General features: G+C 41.9%; 2 protein-coding genes across 4 annotated transcripts in view; one reads left to right on the top strand and one right to left on the bottom strand.

Annotated features, from left to right (window-relative positions):
* Window positions 1–7,204, top strand: part of pard6a (par-6 family cell polarity regulator alpha) — a 36,115-nt gene extending 28,911 nt beyond the window's left edge. The window contains exons 3-6 of the mRNA XM_034686580.1: window positions 2,064–2,296; window positions 2,452–2,577; window positions 3,686–3,885; window positions 4,893–7,204. Coding sequence (XP_034542471.1) covers window positions 2,064–2,296; window positions 2,452–2,577; window positions 3,686–3,885; window positions 4,893–5,214 — 881 coding nt within the window. The 3' untranslated portion in view covers window positions 5,215–7,204. The remainder of the gene's footprint in view (window positions 1–2,063; window positions 2,297–2,451; window positions 2,578–3,685; window positions 3,886–4,892) is intronic.
* A 12,196-nt stretch (window positions 7,205–19,400) lies between these two features.
* The window catches only part of tesmin (testis expressed metallothionein like protein), a 13,978-nt gene continuing 10,483 nt past the window's right edge, over window positions 19,401–22,895 (bottom strand). For 2 of the 3 annotated variants that reach the window (XM_034685507.1, XM_034685509.1), the window contains exons 10-13: window positions 22,272–22,374; window positions 20,641–20,778; window positions 20,424–20,527; window positions 19,401–19,907 (exon numbers count right to left, since the gene is read on the bottom strand). In XM_034685507.1, coding sequence (XP_034541398.1) covers window positions 19,736–19,907; window positions 20,424–20,527; window positions 20,641–20,778; window positions 22,272–22,374 — 517 coding nt within the window. In that variant the 3' untranslated portion in view covers window positions 19,401–19,735. The remainder of the gene's footprint in view (window positions 19,908–20,423; window positions 20,528–20,640; window positions 20,779–22,271; window positions 22,375–22,895) is intronic. The other variant, XM_034685508.1, reaches the window with a different exon arrangement.

Here is a 22,895-nt window from a genome sequence, read left to right as displayed (position 1 = left end):
GTCCTCTCAGGTTTCATAAGCTCAGAGAAGCAAGATGTCTTTCCAACATTCATCTTTTCACACAATCAGACACCAATGACAGAGGTCATCTGACTCACACTCACACACTGGTGATGCCTTCAGGAGCAGTTTGGGGTTCAGTGATTTGTCTGAGGACTTTCCATTTGTAGCATTGAGGACCGGGGTTTGAACTGCTTTAACTCCTGAACCACACAGCCTAAAAAAAAGCTTAGGGTTAGACTGACAGGTTAGCCACAGCTTAGCATAACTGTGCTGTGATCAAGTTCACTTTAACAACAGAAATCAGTGACGGGCAGAGATGATCTGTTTCATTTTTCACCTCCATGCTGATCATTCAGAAGTGATGCAAATTCAAAATCACTTTCAAAAGTCTGAAACATATGCAACGGCACATGAAAAATACTGGGAGACAAAAAGACAAAACAGCTGAATCAGCAATAAATGTGCCGCAAATGTTTGAATGATACAAATCCTGAATCACAGAAAACACGCAAACAAAAAAAGCTGCAAATCCAAGCATTTCTTACAGGAGAAGAACTCCTGTAAGAAACCAATTCTGATGGACCTTCAGTTCTGCAGAAGTTACCTCATCTGAGTGGGCTTATGTTTGCTACGACTCTCAGTTACCGCTGCACAGCTAGCGATACTATTAGCTGACTTGTGTTTATATCAAGTGGCAACCTTTGGCAGCGAGAATTGAAGCCAATGTGGAAGTGTCAAAAACTGCGGTTTCTCGAGTGACCTCTTGAGGCTGTCTGCAGAAACACTGGAAACCACATACACACCAATTAAAAAAAAAAAAACGATCTCATTTCTCAATCGGGACGCACTGCACGTGGTTGAACTTTTTAATAACGCGGCAGTATATTAAGATTACGAGTTTTCCATTATGAGAGGCATAGCTGACTTGATTGACAGGCAGGAACACTGTAGCTGTTGGCGAGGAGGCTAAAAGCCCGCCTCTTTACCTCACACTAGCTTGACAGAAGTTAGGTTGACTGCAGCATATCCAATATGGCTCCCACCGACGATTGGCTTCAAAACAGCGCTTCAGACAGATGGATGACGTCATGGATACTACGTCCATTATTTTTACAGTCTATTGTTTGTATGAAATAAACCAGGGGAAAAAACAGACCTAGTCACAGATGAAGTGTTCCACAGAGCGCCCCCTGCAGGCCTGGAGCACATGTTTTGTCATGTGTTTATTTGCCTCGTTTTATTTAGCATGCATCTTTCTCTCTGTTGGTGATGGATCTGCATAGTGTGTGTATTTGTATTTACTGTGTGTTAGCTGTTAATGCAGTCGCATCGGTTTTTTTTACAGCGTGATTTTTCAGTCGCTGTGTATTTCCACTGTTTTGGGCTTTTGCGAACAGCGTGTTTAACCGAATGAAAATCAACCAGTCAGCCTCGTCCACCACCACAGTTATCAGTTTTAGAACAACTCTACTAATTAGACAGACTCCCAACAGCAGGATGTCTTCACATGGATGTCAGGAGCTCTTAGATGTAACCACTCATGGCTAAGTAGAAGTAGCGCAGCAATCCCCCTCCCCCTGCTTAGAGTGACCAAAGGCCTCCGGCTACAGGAGGAGGCTGAGTGGTGGAGGCAAAGCTACGCAGCAGCTACTGCATTGTGTGTGGAGCATCAGTGTTGCAAAGATGAGTGAGGAGGAAGCTGTGTTTAAAGGGGCCGCTGTGTTGTAAAAATTTGCTGTGATTGGATTAGAAATGAAGGCTGAGTCAGCAGCTGATCACAGCGAGGGCATCGTATCTGCATGAAGGAACACAAAGCTTTATTTAATGGCCTTCAAATATGAGCCCAGTGGTTAAAGCGTGTGTGATGTGTGCTCTCATTCACGTGAAAGAGTCATCTCCTTTGTGTTTTTCATTTTTTATAATTCCTGTTTCTCTCAGTACCACGTGTTGTTCAAATTTTCGAGATCTTTGACATATTCCTTCAAATCAAAGGAATCCTTATCTGAATCAAACAGTATGAATGACGAGTTCCCTCCATTTTTCTCTGTGTCTCCTTTCAGATGATGAACCCATCGTTTTTGGTACAAACTCCCTGCAGAGGCGTAAGAAGGGGATGGGCCTGATGATTGGGAAGCCGCAGAACTTCAGACAGATCTCCTCCATCATCGACGTGGACATCTTACCTGAGACGCACCGACGGGTCAGACTCCACAAGCACGGCACCCACAAACCGCTGGGCTTCTACATCAGAGACGGGGTGAGCGTGAGGGTGACACCGCAGGGCGTGGAGAAGGTGAGAACAAACACTCCCTGTCAGCTGACTCAGATTATGGAAGTAATACATCAAATATGAAACTGTCATGATATTTCTGCTCTGTGATAATGAAGACATTACTTTATATTAAGTCCTGATCATTTCTTGAACGTGCCTGATTGTCTCCCCCGCAGGTTCCAGGTGTGTTTATTTCTCGCCTGGTGCGCGGCGGGCTGGCAGAGAGCACGGGGCTCCTTGGAGTCAACGACGAGATCCTTGAGGTCAATGGGATCGATGTGGCAGGAAAATCTTTGGATCAGGTGAACACAGAGTCCAGACCTGCAGACCAGACTGATTTTACTATACTGGTTTATATTTTGAGAACTTTTTTAAACAACAACTGGAGCAGAAGAGACATCAACGCATGCCTTTCAGATTTTTGCCTGCACATGAATTTTTCTCCCTCTGTTAACAAGTCTTTATTGCATAGTGAAATGAGCCTCCTGAATCCTCCCCCAAAATACCTCAAACCTTCCAACAGTCTCATCACAACCCAGACTAACTGACTGAGAGAGAGGCAGAAAAAAAGCACAGAGTAATTCATATTCATGCAAAGATCAAATATTCTAAACCCAGAGATTTTAAACACTTCGAAGAAGACAAGCCACATTTCCTAGCCAAACTAAGACATAAGAAACTCCTAGATTAATGTGCAAACTCTCAGTGAAACATTGATCTATGTTGCTTCTGTAACAGGTGGATAAGTAAGGGATAGTATATGGTTTGTAGGTAGTTATGGGAAATAAAATCCCAACAGGGAGGACACGACCCGGACCCCGTAATCATACATTATACTGCTTATTACCTGGCTACTAACATAAAATACAAGTGGCAAAAAACATAGATTGAATGATTTGAATTTATATATGTACACAGCTTGTAAAAAATAGTCTCAGTATTTCCTCGTCAGTTAGCATTCCATGGAGATGGATTCTTATCTCCCTGTTGCGGTCGATTTAACATGAAACTGTCCTCATCCAGCTCTCCAACCACAGCGGTTCACACACCTTTAAAAGTAAACAAGGTAAAAGTCACAACTCTGAACACTGCTGTCATCATCACCAGCGCACATGGTTTAAGTTTGTTTCTCAAAGGGGTTAAGGGGTTGTCAAGGGGTTTTGACCAATCAGAATCAAGCATCTCACACAACCAGAAGATTAGTAAGAAAGCCGGGTAATAAAACACAGATCTTTGATGGAGGATTCAGCCATGCATAAATGATATCACCAGCATGATTAGTAGTTAGAGCGGCTGAGTATGAGAGCACAGGTTCAGATGTCATGATTCCTGTGACTGACTCTTTGTTAGGACATGAGATTAACTCGTACAGTGTTTCTGTCTTTAACTACCCGTGTGTTTTTCATCCAGGTGACAGACATGATGGTGGCCAACAGTCACAACCTCATCGTGACGGTGAAACCGGCCAATCAGAGGAACAACGTAGTGCATCGTGGGAGTAAAACCTCCATGGGAAACTCTGGCTCTGTGGGCTCAGCGGGGTCTGCAGGATCCGCTCTGTCACATGACTCACCAAGCCCCGCCTCCCAGAGCAACCCCATCACTGCAAGGTACGGCATACACAGACAGACGGGGTGCAGGGAATTGTAGTTTTTGTTTCATAGTTCACAGGGCACCAAAGAAATGCTGCTTCAACAGACTGGAAACATGGACTGTTTGAATTATAGACGTAGCCCCGGGACCATTCCCAACCAACGAACGAAGCCTCAGGTCTTACATGTGACCACCAGATCGTTTTATGGAGCCAGTGGTGACCATTGTAAGAGGAGAAGGTGGAGCTGAAGGGAGCGAGTAGTTGGCAAACGCTAAACTATCAAAACTACACCTGTGGAGAATTCCTCTGCTGCCAATGAGGTTTCATTTACTGTTGCTCTGCGAGAGAGTGAGATCTGATTTGTTTGGTCAGTATACCTGCCACGTAAGGAGCTGTGTCTTCTCCATGGTGTTTCCTTTCACTAGGTCATGAAAGTTGCCTTTCAGTTGCTCTGAGCGCCCAAGTGCAAGAATTTAACTGACTGAGTATGTTTGTGCACAGACTGCTCGGATGTCCTGATAGTGCCATGCAGCCTCAGGTACTCGCACGGCCCAAAGATTAAGTTCAGGGACTGGATTAGCTAAGGGGACACCTAGCACATAGCTAGCAGCTTCCACCTGTCACTCAAAGAGGCCACGCCCCTAATCTCAGCTCCCTTTAATCCTTAATCTGATGTAAACAGGTGAGTTGTACATACATTTGGAGACACACTCTAGTGGACACTAAGGGAACTGCAGTGTCAGACACCTCTAAAGGGGAGGTTGCTGCTGTGGGTGTGAACACAGAGAAGTGTCATTCAAAGCTCCGGTGAGGAACTTTTGTTTGTGTTGGTTTTGGCGCCCCCTGAGGACAAAGCCTCTTCTCTCTTTGCAGCAGTGTTCACAGGCTTTAAGGATATCAGTGTAGAAAGCATCAGTCTGTGAGCTGATGGTCACAGATACACATCAGTGTTCGTCTTCTTCATCACCTGTTAAACTTCTTCACAGTAGCTTTAAAGATTGACTCTGTAATTTGTCTCCACAGCAACAGCATTGCCGAGGGCGACAGTGACAATGACGACGATGAACGTGACATCGTTCTGGAGAACGACTGCCTGACGCCCTTTGACCCTCGCCCGCTAACCAACAGCAACAGCATCAACCTCAACAGAGACTCAACCGCCAACAGGTCGCTCAACTCAAGCGGGGTTAGGCCCCTCCCACAGAGTGTCTCGTTGCCCAATAGCGTCGGAGCGTCCCTGAACGACAGCTCTGTGACGATGACCAATCACAACGGGAACCCCGCTCATACGCCCGGCAGCAGCCAGGAGAGCATGAGAGAGGACGGCAACATCATAACACTGTAACCATGACAACACTGACAGGACCACTGAATGTGACAACCGTACAGTGCTGTAACCATGGCAACTATAGATGTCTGTTTGTTATTAATGCGGGCGGAGCCTGAACTCTGTCCGAGTGGATCTACAGAGATGGAAACACAGACTGTGTGCAGGTGTGTCACACCTGTCAGATGAACTCTCTTCATTTCTCTTCACCGCAGAGGAACGATCACACCTGATCACACCTGATCACACCTGATCACACCTGATCACACCTGATCGCACCTGATCGCACCTGATCACTGATCAATCAGGACCTTAAAGGAGCAACAAGATCAGTCAATAATGTTCGATGTCAACATGTTTTAGTGAGCACCTGAAACCCTCAGCATCGTGCAGAGCAGGAGAGCTCACCTGAGACCAACAGACCCATGAAACTGTCAGAGCTCCATGTGACGGCAGACTGACTCTGCCTCTGTGAGGGGTTTGTGTTCAGCATAGAGCTTAGGTGCACAGGTGAGGGACAGGCCGACAGGTGGTTCATATGAGGTCATGCAGAGTGAGGAGGGGGTGTAAACTAAACACATCAGATCCACGATGTCTCTGTGCTGATTTTATGGAGTGGAGGAAAAACTCAGAGGGAACGGAAACCTTGAAATAACCTGATGCCGAATAAAGAGTTAAACTGTGACAGCCCGTCTCACCTGTAGACAGGTTAGACGGGTAGATTCAGTTTAAAGCTGTAAACTCTGAATGAGACGGACTACTTTCTGTGGATTGGTTTGATGTGATCAGGAGGGGGAGCCTTTGTTATTCAGAATGAATCATTGTCACAAAGTGGTTTTGGACCAATCAGAATCAAGTATTCAACACAGCTGGGTAGTAAAGATTTAGATTTAATGCAGGACGTCCTGATGTCTTCTGTCCATGTTTATAGACAGAGACAGACTGGAGAGGTGAACATGTAGTCTAAGTGGAGGACTCAGATCTGCGCTCAGACGCAGATGTCTGTCATGGATTTAATGCTGAATCTTTATCAGATGTTAATAATGGATGAACACCTTCAGAGCCTCCTTTCATAAACAGAGACATGTGAATAGATATAAATTTATCTGCATGGACCCACACTGGGCCTGTCTGCACTCTGTGCTGCGCAAACATGAACCTCTCAGCAGGTAGAGTCTCTGACCGGGTCATCAACCTTACAGGAATGATTTAATCTCTCATTGTGTCATAAAAAACTAAACAGAAAGATATTCATCAAACACTAAAACAGAAAAAAAAAACACACAGGTTCAAAGATCAAACATGGATTTAATGAGATTTGCAATACTTTCCCTTTTTAAATTGTTCCTTTAGGATTTCTTGTAATTATTGAGATTTTTTTATGATCATGATTCATCAGATTTTATAAAAGGGTTTTTGAAATGTGTATAATAAGAGAGACGGGATGTTACTGAGAGGACAGGGGTCAGTTCTACGATGATGTCAGACAAAACGTGGAATCAACGGAGTGTGTGTGGACGTATGGACACACACACACACACACTCTGTATTTCATGATTTTACACAAGAAGCTACGAGCGGAGACAGAGACGACACAAATACACCACCTGATCACCATGAGGTCTGTGAGCAGTGCATTATGGGAAACCGAGGCACACAGACTCTTGTTTTACTTTATCTGGGTCATTAATCCTCTGTGTGTGTGTGTGTGTGGATGAGTATGTATGTGTGTGCACGTGTGTGTGCACGTGTGTGTGTGTGTGTGTGTAAGCTCTGGGGGTACTGCCTTACAGTCAGGTTGTTTACGTTCCTCCTCTCTGTGTCATTTCCTCTCTGAGTGTCAAACTGGATCGATGTCACACTGTTGTTTACAAACATGATCAGCTGATTCATGAACGACATGAAGAAGTCCTCCTCATCGCTCTCTGTAAACATGGATGATTCCAGCCTTATGTTATAGTTGAACATTTATCAGAAATAAACTACTGTTATATAAGTCTCTGTCAAAGCTCCTCAGTCTGTGTGTCCTCTGAGTCTCATCTCACGCTGAAATCCACCTAAACATAACAGCTCATGAGCCCCTGAGGAGAGCACAAGGAAACCCTGCTCCTACCTGAAATCCTGAAGCCTTCCAGATCATTTCAGGACACTCAGATATTTTCCAGTAGTATCCAGCTGCAGCCTTTAAGCAGAAGCCCACAGCGTGACACCAGCCTCAGTGTTATGGAAGTACCCGTGATGTGATGGGAGTGATTAAAGGGGTAGTCTGTTTTAATGAAGTGTGGTTGTATGAGGTACTTGTCAACAGTAAGGAGGATCCTGGTCAGCTTGGCCCCTTTGTTGAGAAGCCGACCAGAGAACCAGAACAGAAGCTAGACTATCAACCTCTGCAGACGGGGTCAGCTCCACCACACCATTTAGCTCATTTGAACAAACGCTCTCTATACACTGATGTTGGTGGATACTTACCTCAATTATAATCCAGTCATCCATCCATCCATCGTCTTCCGCTTATCTGGATCCTGGTCGCAGGGGCAGCAGTCTCAACAGGGAAGCCCAGACACTCCTCTCCCTGGCCACTTCCACCAGCTCTTCTGGGAGGATACCGAGGCGTTCCCAGACCAGCTGAGAGATATAATCTCGCCAGCGTGTCCTGGGTCTCCCCCGTGGCCTCCTCCCAGACGTACATGCCCGAAACACCTCCCCAGGGAGACGTCCGGGAGGCATCCTTACTAGATGCCTGAACCACCTCATCTGGCTCTTCTCGATCCGGAGGAGCAGAGGCTCTACTTTGAGCCTCTCCCGGATGTCTGAGCTCCTGACCCTATCTCTAAGGCTGAGCCCAGACACCCTGTGGGGAAAGGGTTTCATTTCGGCTGCTTGTATTCGCGATCTTGTTCTTTCAGTCATGACCCACAGCTTGTGACCATAGGTGAGGGTTGGAACGTAGATTGACCGGTAAATCAAGAGCTTTGCCTTCTGGCTCAGCTCTCTCTTCACTACAATAGACCAGTACAGCTCAATTATAATCACCATTACAAATTACTTTTCTTCTGTCTTTATCCCTCTCTCTCTCTCTCCCTTCTTTTTTTTCTTTTCTTTCGGCCAAGCGTTGTGCACAAAACTCATCCTCAAATTTCGGGGTGAGCTGCTTTAGTGAAAAAACAGCAACATTTTTTCACCCTGACATTACCCGGGCTTTTTCCTGCCAGCCTCCTGGAACATTTTCTGAAAGAGGTCGAGGTGAGTTGGTGTGAGAACACAGCGGGAGACATCCTGGCGAGCGTAACAGGTTGAATGAAAACCTCTGAGGCTGAAAAGATGTGTCCACATTGCATTGATCTAAATGTAAGAGCTGGTTTCATAGTGTAGGTCTCTGCCCCTTCGTCCTGAAGTCGTGTCCTACCTGTCGGGGGGAGGGCTCCTGAAAATCTCAGAAAACTTGAGGAGTGTTACCCGTGCTGCAATCTCTGCTCTTTTCCAAAGTAAATACAGAACTCTGTATTACAATACAACAGTCCTACAGGTGTCAGAGATGAACACAAGGTTCCACAGTAAAGATACGTTGATGCGTTGTCACCGCCTCTGTGTTTTCAGCAGTTGAGTCCAGCTCATGTGTCCTCTGAGAGTCCTTCAGGAACTTTCCTTCACTAAGGTGAATGTAGGGTTAAGTTCACACCTTGCCTCCCTGCTGAAGGAGAAAGGAAGAAATGTCTAAAGTGATTCCAGCAGCGTGTGATGAAGGCCTCCAGCTCGCTCTGTGAGGAAACGTGATCGGTGCAAACAGAGGTGATATCCATTACAGGATTAGCTAAACCAAGCAGTGCTGCTGTTTGTTTAAGTCAGGCTAATAGAGGCTGTTTATATGGAGGAGGAAATGGAGCTGTGAGTGGTCGAGGTTATGAAGAGGACAGAGAGAGAATGAAACAGAGGAGTCGCAGTGAAAGTCTTCTGACTCTGATTTAAAAAACCCAGCAGCTTATGAAACGATCTGTGCAAAAAGCTTTCATTCATACAGAAACTTAATATAGGTAACACACACAAATGCTCACGACAGCCTGGGAGCTTACGGTCAGTTCCTCAGCTCCGTCTGAAGCAGAGTAGAGTCGTCTCACTGCAGACTCTCCAACTATATGTTCATTCTTTATTTTCTCGTTATCAGGCAGCTCTGACGAGGCTGCGTCCTCGTACACAGATGTTTTTAAAACAGATTTTTCATAAAATGATAATCCTGTCCACACCACAGGTGATTTTGAGTATTTCCCAATGCAGAAGCAGTCGAAAACGCCAGCATTAGCATGCCAGGCCAGTAGGTGGCGATAATGTGTATCAGTCTGAGGAACTTTGCACACGTGTTGAGCGTGTTCTTGAGTGTGATATATTTATCTACCCCTGTGTCGTTGTATGATGATAAAGAACAGTACTGAGCAGATGTAAACTGGTAGCCTGCTATGTTGGTGTAGGCACGTCACACATAAAGGACAATTGCCATAAATTGTAGTAATGACATCAGCGTTCCCAGAAACGTTTGTTTTGTTTGTCCACATGAATGTACAGACAAAAGAATAGTTTGGAAAGATCTCCACCTTGGAAGATGTTTTCAGAAACCTTCGTTTTTAGTGACCAAAAGATTTGTTTACCTGTGGACAGGAGTCCAAAACACAGAAAAAACTACATTTTCAAAAATATCCAGACACGTGTGGATGAGATCCAAGTCTCTAAAGACTCTTCACTTGGTCCAAAACACTGCAGATCGAGTACTGACTAGAACTAGGAAGAGAGAGCACGCCTCTCCTGTATAAGCTTCTCCACTCTGGCTATACATAAAATCTAGAATAAAATTTAAAATCCTTCTTCTGACCTACAAAGCTCTTAATCGTCAGACACCTCAGTTATGTTACAATAGGTTGAGACTGCTATAGGCTTAGACTGCCGGAGGAACTAATTCACTGGCATCCTGTCTTTCTCTCTCTCTCCTTTGTCTGCCCGTCACTTACTTTAACTCTTTCTGTCCCATTAAAGTTACTAACCATAGACCTTTCTGGACTCCCTGATCTCTCTTGTCTCATAGGTTCCTCTGGATCATTGCTGTGGATGTTCCAGACTCTAGCTGCTACAACTATTAATCATATCAGTGTTATTGCTATTATCACTGTTTTTAAGGCTAGCTGTCAACCTGTTATGATTATTGTTGGTCTGAAGTGTATTATTATTATTGCAGTTTTTAATGTTTTTATTGTTGCTGCCTTCCTCTAGTCTCACTTTGAAAACCACCCATTCTCAGAAGAAGTCTGCTCTCTGGTGAGTCTGGTTCTTTTAGAGGTTTCTGTCTGCTGAAGGAAGTGTTTCTTGCTCATGGTGGACTGATGAAGGGTCTCTGTGAGCCCTTTAAGATTTAAATCTTGCAACAACAGTGCTGTAACAAAATTCTGCCATCATCACACCTTTGCACTATATTTAATTCACTGTGACATAACGTTGGTGCCCCTGTGTGTGACTTTGCATAGCGTTCAGTGGTAAGGAGGCATGAGAGACACGACCTGCATACACACAGTGTTGGACACTGCAGACGAGGCATAACATGAATGTAAATATCTCACCTTGATTTAGTAGTAATATGTAAGTGGCTAAGGAGTACGGAAAGTGTCACAGAAATGTTGTTTTGTGTATCCTTTGATTTTTGGAGGGGCTTCATTTTGTACAAGATGATGTTGAAAATAAGTATCTAAATAAGTCAGCAGGGGTGCAGCCAGGATTTTGGTCCCCATCAAAACAGAATACATTGGGCCGCAGTGCTGTACTACTGCAAATTTTCTGAGTTTTTTAGGGCCCCGTCTGTCATATTTTGTCCCTTTTGGCACACCATAGTTAAGCTGCTGCAGCGTCCTCCTTTCCCTGCCGCTATGATGTAAAATAGAGACACCACAGTGTTTTTGAACGGCACATTTCAATTTAATAACTCCCAGGTGGCTCAGCTGACATGATTTAAATATCACCGCGTACTTTGAGTTTGAGCTACCACCCATACAGGTGCAGCTGATCAGACTGATGTCAGCGGGGGCGACCACATCACAAATCTGACAGAGTGCTATTTAAGAGGGAGAATCACCAAAGACCTGAGGATGAGACTACATCAAATAAGTTAAATACAGCATTGATATATGGAGACTCCTGCAGGTCAGTCAGCACCCTGGAAGACTCAGGTCTGAGGGACATCCTCAGGTTGGTGTGGATTGCGCTAGATAATTAATGAGCCTTAAAACTGAATACAGAATATATGAATTTAAAACTTTGAATTAAATTGTGATTGTAATTAACTATTGAAAATAATCTGTCAGAGTTACTTTCTCCTTATAAAGTGGAAACACCTCTAATGTACAGTTTACTGTGTGACCCTCTGCCTCTCTATGAAGTCCATCACCAGGTGTTTTACAGTTTGCTGCTGTCCTCTGCTGGTGAAAAATACAAACTGCAACTAGAAAGAAAAAACAGCATCACCTCTCGTATTCAGAGTATTTCACATTTTACTATTCTGCTTTACATACAGCATGCATAAACCTGTACAAAAGCACTCATGTATATTTGATCATGCGTGAAATATTCACAACAGAGATTTATTTAAAGAAACACTGTGGAACTGAGATGAGTGTTTCATCAGATTCATGCACTGTAGCAGCAGAGCTGTCGTCCTGCCTCGCTGATGGTCTGGATGGGTCGTGGCACCGCTGAAGTGTCTTCTCATCAACACACACTCTGAACCCTGACTGAAGGACATGCCTCAGTGAACTGTGAGTTTGTACTGAACATGTGGACAGTTTCTCTCAGTGTGTCTCATCTCTCCTGGAGGTACTGGATCAGAACTCTCTCTGAGCTCACGATGTGACTGGGTTTACTGAAGTCCCTCGACTGAAGCCTCTGGATACCTGCACACACACACACACACACAAACAAACACACAAACTAATGTTATTTTTTATTTTTTATTTTTTTTAATTATTATTATTATTATTATTACTATTATTATCATCTTTTCTAACAATTTTCAAAAACAGGCCACAAGGTTTTTACAAATAAAAACAGTAACAAAACAATCAACAATCAAAGAAGGCAAATAAGAACTCTTTGTTTTTCAGCGTCAGCAGTAATTTGATTAATCTGTGATATGAAGAAGAACATGATGCACTTTGAAGGAAGCAAAGCCAGTTAAACTGTACTGACATAGTGACATGCAGTGAAACTGTACCTTTCAGCACTGCATACCAGCCCTGCAGACCCTGCAGACCCTGTACAGCCTGCCGAACCTGCAGTTGTTGCAGACCTTGCAGACCCTGCAAACCTTGCAGACTCTGTAGACCTTGTAGACCCTGTAGACCTTGCAGACCCTGTGATTTCAGAACACTGTTCTCCTTGTCTGGCGCAAACCTCCGTCCATCTGAAGACAAAAACATGAGATAACAGGATATAACTGACAGATATTAATCAAACATATCAGTACATGTTTTTATAGATAAAGTGGATGATGGCTTTCCCTTAAACTGGCACCAGCAGCGCTGTTTATGACATTCAATCCTTAACATTTCACTGTTTCTCTGACTCTGTTAGTGCGACTGTCATGCCATGGCTCATAAAGCCTGGTATTAAACTGATGGATGTGAGGCTGTTTTCATTATTCTGAAGGATTAAAAACACAAACTCATTTCATCTTTTCAATTCTTGTTAAACTTTGTTCAAGTTTAAATAATTTATTTTGGACATTAACACTGCAGGCCAGCTAAAATCTCTATAAGTAGTATAGGAGGTAGAGCCTTCAGTAATAGGGCCCCTCTCCTTTGGAATCATCTACCAGTGAGGGACCTGGGGGCAGACACACTCTCTACTTTTAAGAGTGGCGCCACCTGTTGATTTCTGAAGAAGGGTTTCAAAGCCAGTGAGGATATTGGAAATGCTGACTCCAAAATGTGCTTCATATGTCATACAGCACATACAGCTGGTAAACAGCTGTATCAACGTGTGCTTTCATCAGATCACCTGATACACCTGTGACAGTGTTCACTGTGAGAGCAGCGTGCCTGCTGTGTTTTTACACTCACGTTTCCCCTTCAGCCCCTTCAGGTACATCATGGACTGAGGACCCCAGTTTACATTCAGCTGCAGAGAGATGTGAGGAGAGAGAGAGAGAGAGAGGGAGAGAGAGAGAGAGAGAGAGAGAGAGAGAGAGAGAGAGAGAGAGAGAGAGAGAGAGAGAGGTGGGGAGAGAGAGAGAGAGAGAGAGAGAGAGAGAGAGAGAGAGAGAGAGAGAGAGAGAGACTGTTTACTGGAGAGGAGGCTGAAATGGATCAAATAGGTGAAATATGAAGTAATACTCTGAGCTTTACCTTCTGGGCATGATAGGACTGTACCAACAATGAGAGGACTATACACACTGCTGTGATGTTTATCTTCTGCAACAACAAGAAAAAAAAACACTAATTATAAACTACACAAATCCTCCTAGCTCAGTTTATTTTCACAAAAGAATGAAAAACACAAAACACACAAAGAAATGATAAAACCCCTGGATGTGGTAGAAACCTGAAAATGTCTTATATAAAAAACCCAGCTGTATAAAAGTAATCCATCCATCCATCCATCCATACGGGCAGGCACCAGTCAATCACATGGCTGACACTCAGAGACTCACACACACATTCACACATTCACACCTACAGGCATTTTAGAGCCACCTGTTAACCTGATAGAGCACATCTTTATAAGACTGGAGGAAGATAGAGTAGCTGGAGAGAACACGCACAGAAGACCCAGCTAGGGATTGAACCGGGAACCCTCCTGCTGTGAGGATACAGCACTAATCACTGCAAGTCCACCACTTAGTCACATACATGAATCAGTCACGTTCTCACGTTCATCACAGAAAACACAGTGATAAACACTTGATTCTGATTGGTCCAAACTCCATACTGACAGTGAGTCATTCTCAATAACAAAGGCTTCCCCTTGAACCTGATGACACGCCACATCAAATCAATCCACAGAAAGTAGTCCATCTCATTCCCCCTCTGCCTGTTGACACTGTGGTAAAAACACAAGTGTCCGTCTCAAGCTGTTCTTGAGAGTGGACCATGGACACTCCTTTGCATCAGGGTCTTGATCACCTTGTCAGGATTCTTGCATCACCACCCATTTACTTAACATTAACCCTTACAAAACACTGTTAAAAATTACTGCATGTATGAAAACATAGAAACAGGGTATAACTGAAATGTGTACAAGAGAAGCATTCACTACATCCTACACCTCTCTTCTTTAATGAGTCAGACATGCAGGAATCATTGCAGGCTGCACACTGGGAAACAAGTGTCTGCCGACGCATACACTGTATATATAATCTATGATAAAACCGTGCAATGATCAAGTAGTTATCATAAAGACACAAGTCTCTACTCCATATCAGGACACGGTAATCTGAAAATGAGTGATTCCTGCACTGAAACTTCACATCTGTTTCTCTGCCGCCAGACTCAGACTTCGGTTTGTCACTCAGTAAGTTAACACATCCCAGATGTTTGTCTTTGTGTTTGGTGGATAAAACTATTGTCACTGCAGTATTCATTATGCATTTTTTACAGAAATGACTGCTTCATTATTCAGTCTTTAACTCATATAAGATGCTGTATATAATTTAATACATCACATTAAACTGCATCCTGTGTAAGAACAGTGTTCAGTCATCCCTAATAATCAGCTGAGTGATAGATCCATAAAAAATAATACTAAAATAATTTTACATTTTTTTAAAAACATGTTAAAAAAAATCATAAAATACTGTAAAATTCAAGTGACTAAAATATATACTACATATAAGAAGATATATATAATATATGAGACATGGTAGTGTTGGTAAGACATTGAATAAGTTCAAAAAATGTCAACTGCATTCAACGAATGACCACCAGTAGTAATCAATGTTTTACACAGTTAATTCACACATACGTCTTTCAATAGTAGTAATTAAATTCAGAAATTTTATTTAAATTCATGATATTTAACAAATTCAACTAAAGACATTTAAAATATAAATTATTTTATAAAATATCTCTGACATCAAAGGTTAAAAAAACTCAGATTAAATTTAAAGACCTGTTCCACTCACCATATCTGAAACAGATCAAGCAGCCAGTCCGTCCGAGAATGTCTGTAAGTGTGTGTTTGTGTGTGTCTGGAGTGATTTGGCTGCTTTTATCCCCCCCAGCATCATGAGGTTCGATCAGCTCCCTGTGTGGCCCTGCAGGACTCCTGTTTACTAGAGACCCAAAAACAGCACAAAAACAGAGCTGACGTCACCAGAGACCGTGATCTGCAGAGAGGAACATCAATAGTGTGGAGCCGCAGTGAGGCTCTATGAGGACCACTTCATCTGCCTGTGTGTGTGTGTGTGTGTGTGTGTGTGTGTGTGTGTGTGTGTGTGTGTGTGTATGTGTTTGGCTCTGTGTGAGTGTGATGTTTACCCAGTGAGTAACAGTCTGAAGTATTTCATGGGCCCTTCTGTTTTTACCTTCATTAGGGTTTTTCCAGTAACAGGAGGTGACCTGATTTCTGCAGGAGCTACAGGTGAGCGTCACTCTGCAGCCTCTACTCATAAACAAATACACACAACATGAAGATATTAATAAAAACAAACACATGGCTGGATTACTCACTTGTTAGTCGACCCTGGAGCAGCAATTTGATGCAGGAAACGTAAGAATCATAATGAAGTGGAAATATGTTCACACAGGGAGAGCCTGCAGATGATCAGTTCAATACACAACAAGGACATGCACCCATGTGGGGGTTTTGTGTTTGTACTACATCATGTTCTCCTTCTTGCTGTTTCTGTGTTGTTGTTTTTAAATTAATTATTTCATGTCTGTACCACTCTCTCAAATACACATTTAATCATCCCTCATGTGTTTTACAGAAAAACATTGTGATTAAGGCTTCATGTTGAGATGTTTTCATTTATTTTAACATTAACTGTCAGCTATTTTCAAGATTATTCAGATAACTGTTGTTTACAAAATATTTTTAAATAATTTTTAAAAATGATCAAAGTGCTTACGTTAAGGTTACTCTTTCACAGCCAACAGACTCTCACTTTATCACCATGATTAAAAAGAGTATGATTATTATTTCAACTTGTGGCTGTATTTCTTGTTATTCCTATTTCTTCAACTGCATAAAAAACTGTTATGAACAAATTTCCCCCTCAGGGATGCATGGTGGCCCTGAAGGGTGAAACACAACAACATTTAACAAAACACGACGACATTTCACAAAACGGAGAGGGGATGGACAACACGTCTTGTTCCTGATTGGAAGGATCCCGACAGCGCTCAGCTGAGTCCCTGCACAGATGAAAAGCTGAGTTGGAAGGAATGGAAGAAGAGGTGGAAATAATGAAAGAATATTTCAACAAATGATACACATGTAATGTAGCCTAATATTCCTGTGATGTAGACTACATATGAGGACATCCTCAGGTCTCAGAGTCAGACCTCAGATTAAAAAGCATCAGGTCTTTTTCACTTCGAAAAGGACACAGATGACTTGTAATCTGAATGCTTTTGGGGGAGTACTCTGATAACATGTAATCTGGTAACTTTAGGAACAGTAACAGGATGGTATTCTTTCTGATTAGTTTGGGGAAATAACTCTGATCGTTACAAGCATGTCAATTGTGTGGTGGTTAGCTTGGACATTCTTCAACAAAATAATTCTTGGTTGTGTTTTCTGTAATTTTGTTATGTTTTCTGTAATGTTGTGTTTTGTGTAATGTTGTGTTTTCTGTAATTTTGTTGTGTTTTGTGTAATGTTGTGTTTTCTGTAATTTTGTTGTGTTTTGTGTAATGTTGTTTTCTGTAATTTTGTTGTGTTTTCTGTAATGTTGTGTTTTCTGTAATGTTGTTGTGTTTTCTGTAATGTTGTTGTGTTTTGTGTAATTTTGTTGTGTTTTGTGTAATGTTGTGTTTTGTGTAATTTTGTTGTGTTTTCTGTAATTTTGTTGTGTTTTCTGTAATGATGTCTTTTGTGTAATTTTGTTGTGTTTTGTGTAATGTTGTGTTTTGTGTAATTTTGTTGTGTTTTGTGTAATGTTGTGTTTTCTGTAATTTTGTTATGTTTTGTGAAATGTTGTTGTGTTTTGTGTAATGTTGTTGTGTTTTCTGTAATGTTGTTGTGTTTTCTGTAATGTTGTTGTGTTTTCTGTAATGTTGTTGTGTTTTCTGAAATGTTGTTGTGTTTTGTGTAATGTTGTGTTTTCTGTATTGTTGTGTTTTCTGTAATGTTGTTGTGTTTTCTGTAATGTTGTTGTGTTTTCTGTAATGTTGTGTTTTCTGTAATTTTGTTGTGTTTTGTGTAATGATGTCTTTTGTGTAATTTTGTTGTGTTTTGTGTAATGTTGTGTTTTGTGTAATTTTGTTGTGTTTTGTGTAATGTTGTGTTTTCTGTAATTTTGTTATGTTTTGTGAAATGTTGTTGTGTTTTGTGTAATGTTGTTGTGTTTTCTGTAATGTTGTTGTGTTTTCTGTAATGTTGTTGTGTTTTCTGTAATGTTGTTGTGTTTTCTGAAATGTTGTTGTGTTTTGTGAAATGTTGTGTTTTCTGTATTGTTGTGTTTTCTGTAATGTTGTTGTGTTTTCTGTAATGTTGTTGTGTTTTCTGTAATGTTGTGTTTTCTGTAATGTTGTTGTGTTTTCTGTAATGTTGTGTTTTCTGAAATGTTGTTGTGTTTTGTGTAATGTTGTTGTGTTTTCTGTTATGTTGTGTTTTCTGTAATGTTGTTGTGTTTTCTGTAATGTTGTTGTGTTTTCTGTAATGTTGTTATGTTTTCTGTAATTTGTGTTTTCTGAAATGTTGTGTTTTCTGTAATGTTGTGTTTTCTGTAATGTTGTGTTTTCTGTAATGTTGTGTTTTCTGTAATGTTGTTATGTTTTCTGTAATGTTGTTGTGTTTTCTGTAATGTTGTTGTGTAATGTTGTGTTTTCTGTAATGTTGTGTTTTCTGAAATGTTGTTGTGTTTTGTGTAATGTTGTGTTTTCTGTAATGTTGTGTTTTCTGAAATGTTGTTGTGTTTTGTGTAATGTTGTGTTTTGTGTAATGTTGTGTTTTGTGTAATGTTGTTGTGTTTTCTGAAATGTTGTTGTGTTTTGTGTAATGTTGTTGTGTTTTCTGTAATGTTGTGTTTTCTGTAATGTTGTTGTGTTTTCTGTAATGTTGTTGTGTTTTCTGTAATGTTGTTATGTTTTCTGTAATTTGTGTTTTCTGAAATGTTGTTGTGTTTTCTGTAATGTTGTGTTTTCTGTAATGTTGTGTTTTCTGTAATGTTGTTATGTTTTCTGTAATGTTGTTGTGTTTTCTGAAATGTTGTTGTGTTTAGTGTAATGTTGTGTTTTCTGTAATGTTGTGTTTTCTGAAATGTTGTTGTGTTTTGTGTAATGTTGTGTTTTGTGTAATGATGTGTTTTCTGTAATGTTGTTATGTTTTCTGAAATGTTGTGTTTTGCCCTTTAGAGCCATAATAGGGATAAGTAAAGTATTTCTGACTCTAAAGACAACAAAAAACAAACAGTAAATCTACATTTAGAAAATGGATACAGAACATTTCTGCTTGAATGATAGATCAATAATAATTTATCCGTAATAAGAGTTAGATTTTTTTTTGATGGGCTGATTGTTTCAGCTAATGTTGAGCTCTTTTCAGTTTTTTAACAGTCCCTGTAAGTCTAAGGTCTGTTTTTTTTAAAGAGTACTATTGTGTCCCCTCCAGCTCACCATAGTTGAGCCACCGCACAATCTTCTTGCTTCTTTTTGCTGACAAGAGGTAACGATCTGCCTTTTTGAACGGGACCTTTCACTTTAAAAATGTCCCTGACAGCTCAAGTGACAGGATGAACATGATCTGCACTTTGTCTCAAACATGATTATAACACCACCTATGGACTCAGCATACAGGTGTACAAAGAACTTTAAAGATGATACTGTGCTCAGCTTATTATGTCAGAGTTTTGCTTTTTATTGTAGCCCCATATGGCATGAGTAAAACAAATCTCAAGTCTTCTTTTTAAGCATGTAAATAAATAAATAAATAAATAAATAAATAAATAAATATAAAGCATTAGAAATATAAATAAATAAGTTAAAGTTTGAACAGTTCTTACATTCATTGGCTCAGATTAATGGCTTTTTTTATGGTTCTATCTAAGGAACAGAAATGAGCTCAGTAAGTCAGAGTGACCTCTGTTTATTTTCCTATAAACTCACTGAGAGTTAAAAAGTTTAAAAACTGCAGAACAGCAACAATTTCATTAAGACATTCAAACGTATTACCTCACACAACACAAACAAACTATATGAAGGCTCTAAAGCTAACACAGTGTCCTTCTGAATCCTGAGTTAAACCCTGCTAATAAACTTTTACACCTGGATATACAACTGCACGGAGTATCCACAATTTACCTATCTCTGAGTCATCACAGTGTTTTAACCAAACACCAGAGTGTATGTTACTTGAACATGGCCTTGACAATCTGTGTGAGACACTCTCCAAACTCCTCCAGGACCTTCTGCTCAGCTGCCACAGAGCTCTGAGTCTCTGCCTCCACCTCCTTAGCCTGAGCCAGCAGACATCCACACACCGCCTTCACCACGCCCAGAGTTATCACCGACTTAGGACAGCTTCAAACACACACACACACACACACACACACACACACACACACACACACACACACACACACACACACACACACACACACACACACACACAAAAACGTACATGGTGGGTACTCCTTATTTGCTCATTAAGCTTTCATGCAGCAAACTCAACTAACCACAGGGCTTAGAACTGAAGCCAACGTAGAAGTGTCAAAAAACTGTAGTTCTTCAGATGTCCACTAGAGTCTGTCTCTTACAGCAGAATTAAACATGTTTACAGCCTGGTACAAAAACACTTGGATCTCTATATCTCATTTCTCTATTCATGACAACTGTATGGACTGAATTTATACAACTCACCTGTTTCCATGAGATTAGGATTAAAGGGAGGGAGAATTAGGGGCGTGGCCTCTTTGACTGACAGGTAGGAGCTGCTAGCTGTCTGCTTGGTGTCCCCTCAGCTAATTCATCGACTTTGTTATAACAGTTTTAACTCAGGCTTCCTGTTACCGTAAGCTGTGTGTAAAACTGACTCACCTGTCATTGTCCCCGATGGTCTTCTTACTGGTCCCCATTTCTGTCCCGTCGTCGAAGTTTCTACAGCCATCACACTTACAGCTGGAGGTACACAAGACGTTGGCCTGCACACACGATGAGAACTTTATCAATACTGCACACTCCCCTCAGTACTCTGCTTTTCTGTCTGCAAACAGTGCTTTTATGAGGTGTGTTTAATTCGTGTGTGTGTGTTCACCTCGTAACACTCGCAGTAGTTCTTCAGGCAGCCCGAGCGTTTACAGGTGCAGCCTTTGTTGTGCCAACCTTTGACATGTCCTGACCTCCCTCGAACAATCTTTGTCTTGAAGACGCCTGGGTTTCGACCTGAGCGTAACTACAGAATGACAGCACCAGTAAGTGTTACAGTGTGAGGGGGCCAGGGAAATTAGCAGGTAGAAGGAAAGTATGAGTCAGAGAAGAGAGGTTTGAACTAAAGGAAGAAGTTTACAGCATTAAAAAGTCTTCAAAGTAAGGAGACAACAATAACATCCACTGTCAAGAACCAGAACCCCTAAAAGATAATTTTACTCATGATTGTTCAGAATGCAATTATACACACATCAGCCATAATCACATCACTGATCATCTCTCCACAGTGACACCTGTCAGTGGGTGGGGTCTGTCAGGCAGCAGGTGAACATGTTGTCTTGAAGTTGATGTGTTGAAGCAGAAGAATGGGCAAGTCTGAGGTATGTGAGTGATTTTGACAAGAACTAAACTGTGATGGTTAGATGGCTGCAGCTACGGTGGGGTGTCCCGGTCTGCATGGGTCAGGACCTACCAGTAGAGGTCCAAGAAAGGAGAACAGGTGAACCAGGGGCAGAATTATGGGCTGCCAAGATCCAACAGAAAAGCCCCTTGAGCTCAGACTGCTGAAACAGTGAATGCTGGTTCTGATAGAAAGGAGACAGAGCATGCTGCAGATCGCTCAGGGTGTCCATGCTGACCCCTGTCCACCACTGAAAGCTCCTACAGTGGACACCTGAGCATCAGAGCTGGACCACAGAGCGATGGAAGAAGGAGGTTTGGAGGACAAGTGTCATGGCTGGCTCAAACTAGAAACCACGTTGCTGTTTTTGGCTCGTTCATTTCATTAAAGGCTTCTTTACGGCATCGTTTAGAAAAAGGTCTCTTTTATACCTGTTTGTTAGTGCCTGTCTCTGTTTGTATGTAAAGCACAACTTTGACTCTGAAGAGGTACGAATAGATCAAAGTGAAGGTGAAAGTTGTGTTTGTCATGTGGTAGTTCTGGTTAAACATCTATGAGGTAGACTGGAGTCGATACCGGGTCCTCACAGCAGAGACTGAGACAGAACATGTATCCTGGCGAGTGAGTCCCTGTCACTGTTGACGGATCAGATCTGCTAACAGAGTGACACCCGTCACCCTGACTGAAGCTCCAATTACAGACAATCGATGCAGTGAGCCCCTCTCTCCATGACTCACTGTCTGCTGCAGCCTCCAACAGTCGATCAGCTGTTACACGCTGATCACCAGGCAGCTCACACAGCAGTCAAACAGACCGCTGCAGGATGAAGATCACATGTTCTCGCTGGTGGAGGTCAGTCTCATGTGTAACATTAAGCATTCAACTCTAACTTCACATTTCAACAATGTGGTGGCTTCAAGAGAGCCCATCAGAGGAAGCCACAGCAACAGGACAAAGTGTCCTCATGCTCACTTTCCTCTTCTTCAACAGTTTGAAGAAACGCTGTTATTGGAGAGAAACTTGCTCATGATTTTCTTCTGACCTGGTTTAAACAAACCTACTAATCCTCGTGGGGTTAAGTGTTGGATGTGAACATGTCTACTAAAAGTATCACACACCTCCATAGCCTTCTGACGTATCCCCACATGCTCTACGTTGTTGAAGCAGTTGGAACATTCACAGTTCATGCACATCAGTCCGTTGGCAAAACACTCACAGTAGCTGGAAGAGACAAACACAATAATAAATATGAAACTAAACTGTGTGTCAGTAATTTAAAGCCCTGATGTGTGAGAACTGGGGATGTACGCTATTGATCGACTATCGATTAATTGATTGTTAAGAACTTACTCGAAACACGCATATTTGTTTTCAATTTTCCGTCACGTGGAACAAACATCATGTGGTCTCATATTACACTCAGCTATCAGGGAGGTGTTTTAAGATTAAAGCATGTTTTTATGTGAATCAGCTGACTAAAGATGTTGCGCACAGCGGAGACGCTCAACTGGGAGCACGGACACAGACTTTAAGGTTGACAACTTTAAACAGGACATTTCTCCACCTTTAGATACAAAACCAACAGACTGGTAGGAATTGCTAGTACGCTATGTTTGCAGTCCAGCAACATCAGAGCCGTCTCGGCTTTTCTGCAGCTGGACTGATCATGACCCGGTTGCACTCCCGGCTGACTCCTGACCGCATACACATGTTTAGTTTTCTCAGTAAGAACAAGTAGGCAG

This window comes from Notolabrus celidotus, chromosome 6 (assembly GCF_009762535.1).
Source record: "Notolabrus celidotus isolate fNotCel1 chromosome 6, fNotCel1.pri, whole genome shotgun sequence".
NCBI lineage: Eukaryota > Metazoa > Chordata > Actinopteri > Labriformes > Labridae > Notolabrus > Notolabrus celidotus.
The sequence above is the reverse complement of the archived record's forward strand: the minus strand, read 5'-3'. Positions and strand labels throughout refer to the sequence as shown.